Below are 2,128 nucleotides of genomic sequence, written 5' to 3' on the forward strand. Positions count from 1 at the left end.
AAATATTTACAAAACGAATTTGACTCCGTTGCGAAAGTTGTAACCTTGGAAAAATGTTACGCATTTTATTTAATCGAAACATGAGAAAAATTGCCTTGGAATTTATTGTGGTAACTTTTGACAACAAATTTTTATTGATGTAACTGTATATCTATGTAAATCAAAGTGGTTGAAAAATATAAATTAAACAATATTGCGCAATACTAAAAATTTTATAAAAACATTTTTTTATAAAAATGATGCTTTAGTCAAATATATTAAGTTCTTGAAATTGATCATAATCGTGATCATGATAGAAAATTGCTAAAATATAAAAACATCTGAGAGTGCATCATAATAATTTTAGACAAACGCAATTTTCTTATCTTCGCAACTCGATACTCCTGGATGTGTGTATATAAAATGTATTGTCAATAAGTTCTGTTTACTCTACATCTAAGACATAAAAACATCTTGGAACGCATCAGAATAATTTTTGACAAACGCAATTAGCTTATCTTCACAACTCGATACTCCTGGAAGTATGTATCCGAAATGTCAATAAGTTCTATTTACTGCACACAGATACTCATTAATTGTTACATCTAAAAGTTTTGAGTGTATTTTTGCTCTATATAAATAAGTATAAGTGAACTAAACATCAAACTGAATCAGTATTTCAATGTGACCACGTGCATACAAAATATTCAAGTCAAAATTCTAAGTTCTGTGAAGTTTTTCAAAGTTAAATTCATTTTATTTTTGTGAAGCTTGTGTTTTCAATCTGTGAGGTAAGAAGTGTTTTAATTCTCTGTGTTTCTAAAATTTACAGAATCCAATATGGTATTTTTAAAATAATTAGTTCTGAAACCTTCAATATGTGGTTATGACTGGATATATCCGTAAAAACTAACGTGACAGCTGAATAGATTCTGTGAATTTTGAAAAATATTCCTGTAGTTAAAAAGTTTTATGCATGATTTTTTTTTAAATCTGTGAAATTAAGTGATAGTATTTAATAAGTAAGGTAAAAGCCCCAGGAGCTGCTCAGGAACCCTTACCTTCTCACTCCATGTATTTTGTTTGTATATCTTAATATAGATGTACAAATACATGGAGTGAGAAGGTAAGGGTTCCTGAGCAGCTCCTGGGGCTTTTACCTTATACTTACGCTAATAAAAATTTATAGTGGAGTGAAGAAAAACTTTGACCCAAATATTTAATTATAAAATTAGTGATTTTCTTTTTTTCTGATTATTTAGAAAAACCAATCATGGCAATCCCAAACTTGAATGTGGAATGGGTTACCTATCCAGTAGAATGGGAAGGTGAAATGACCGATGAGATGTTGATGGGTGTCATTAAACTGGCTCTGCAGCGTAATTTTCTAATCAACGGCTCTTTGGAGGGTGCAGCCTTGAGAATCGCTCATGTTCAGGCAGAATCGAAGCTGTTATCTGCGACTATAATTTGGTTCAAGGCATGCGGTGACCCATCAACCCATCCAAACATCATCAATCGTAATACACTACGATCATCATCATCATCAGATAGCCAGCAGCAACAGTCACAAGAACAGCAGCGACCATTCGAAATCATCTGTATCAGCGATGATGATGATGATGGATTTGATGATGATGATGATGATGATATTGTTGATAAATAATTAACTCAAATCATGATAATCGTTGACAAAAACTTAAAGTATGGGATTTTTATTCATATATCTTTTATATTTATTTTTATAAATATATCTTTATATTATTTTTTATAAAATATATATCTTTATATTATTTACATCATAATTATATTACATATTTTTTGATAACTTATATCATTTACTTCTTACTTAAATGTAAAAAGTGCTGCATCTTTTTTACTAATTAATTTTATTTCTCCATAAAAATAAAAAAAACAATGTTAAGAATAATAATTGATTTGTTTCATTTATTTAATGTAATTATCCGTTAAGTATCCTGATTGTGAGAAAATTTATTGTTATAAATATATATGTATGGTGTAAAATGATGAAACAAAAGATAAGAAAAAGATAAGTAAAATCTATATTATCAATAATTAATATTAGAAACTTAACATAAGTTATTTCTTATTCTCTCAACTTGCATGTACAGTATATTTCTTTTTTACT

General features: G+C 28.5%; 1 protein-coding gene across 1 annotated transcript; it reads left to right on the plus strand.

Moving 5' to 3' along the window:
• The first annotated feature begins 664 nt into the window (after positions 1-664).
• On the plus strand, positions 665-1,645 carry LOC141528448 (uncharacterized). The gene is made up of 2 exons (XM_074244492.1): positions 665-770; positions 1,242-1,645. The coding sequence occupies exon 2, from the start codon at positions 1,253-1,255 to the stop codon at positions 1,643-1,645; it is 393 nt and encodes a 130-aa protein (XP_074100593.1). The 5' UTR covers positions 665-770; positions 1,242-1,252.
• Positions 1,646-2,128: the final 483 nt, after the last annotated feature.

The sequence above is a fragment of the Cotesia typhae genome, unplaced genomic scaffold, assembly GCF_013202065.1.
Source record: "Cotesia typhae breed Kobodo isofemale line unplaced genomic scaffold, CoteBio_Ctyphae contig_43, whole genome shotgun sequence".
Classification (NCBI taxonomy): Eukaryota; Metazoa; Arthropoda; class Insecta; order Hymenoptera; family Braconidae; genus Cotesia; species Cotesia typhae.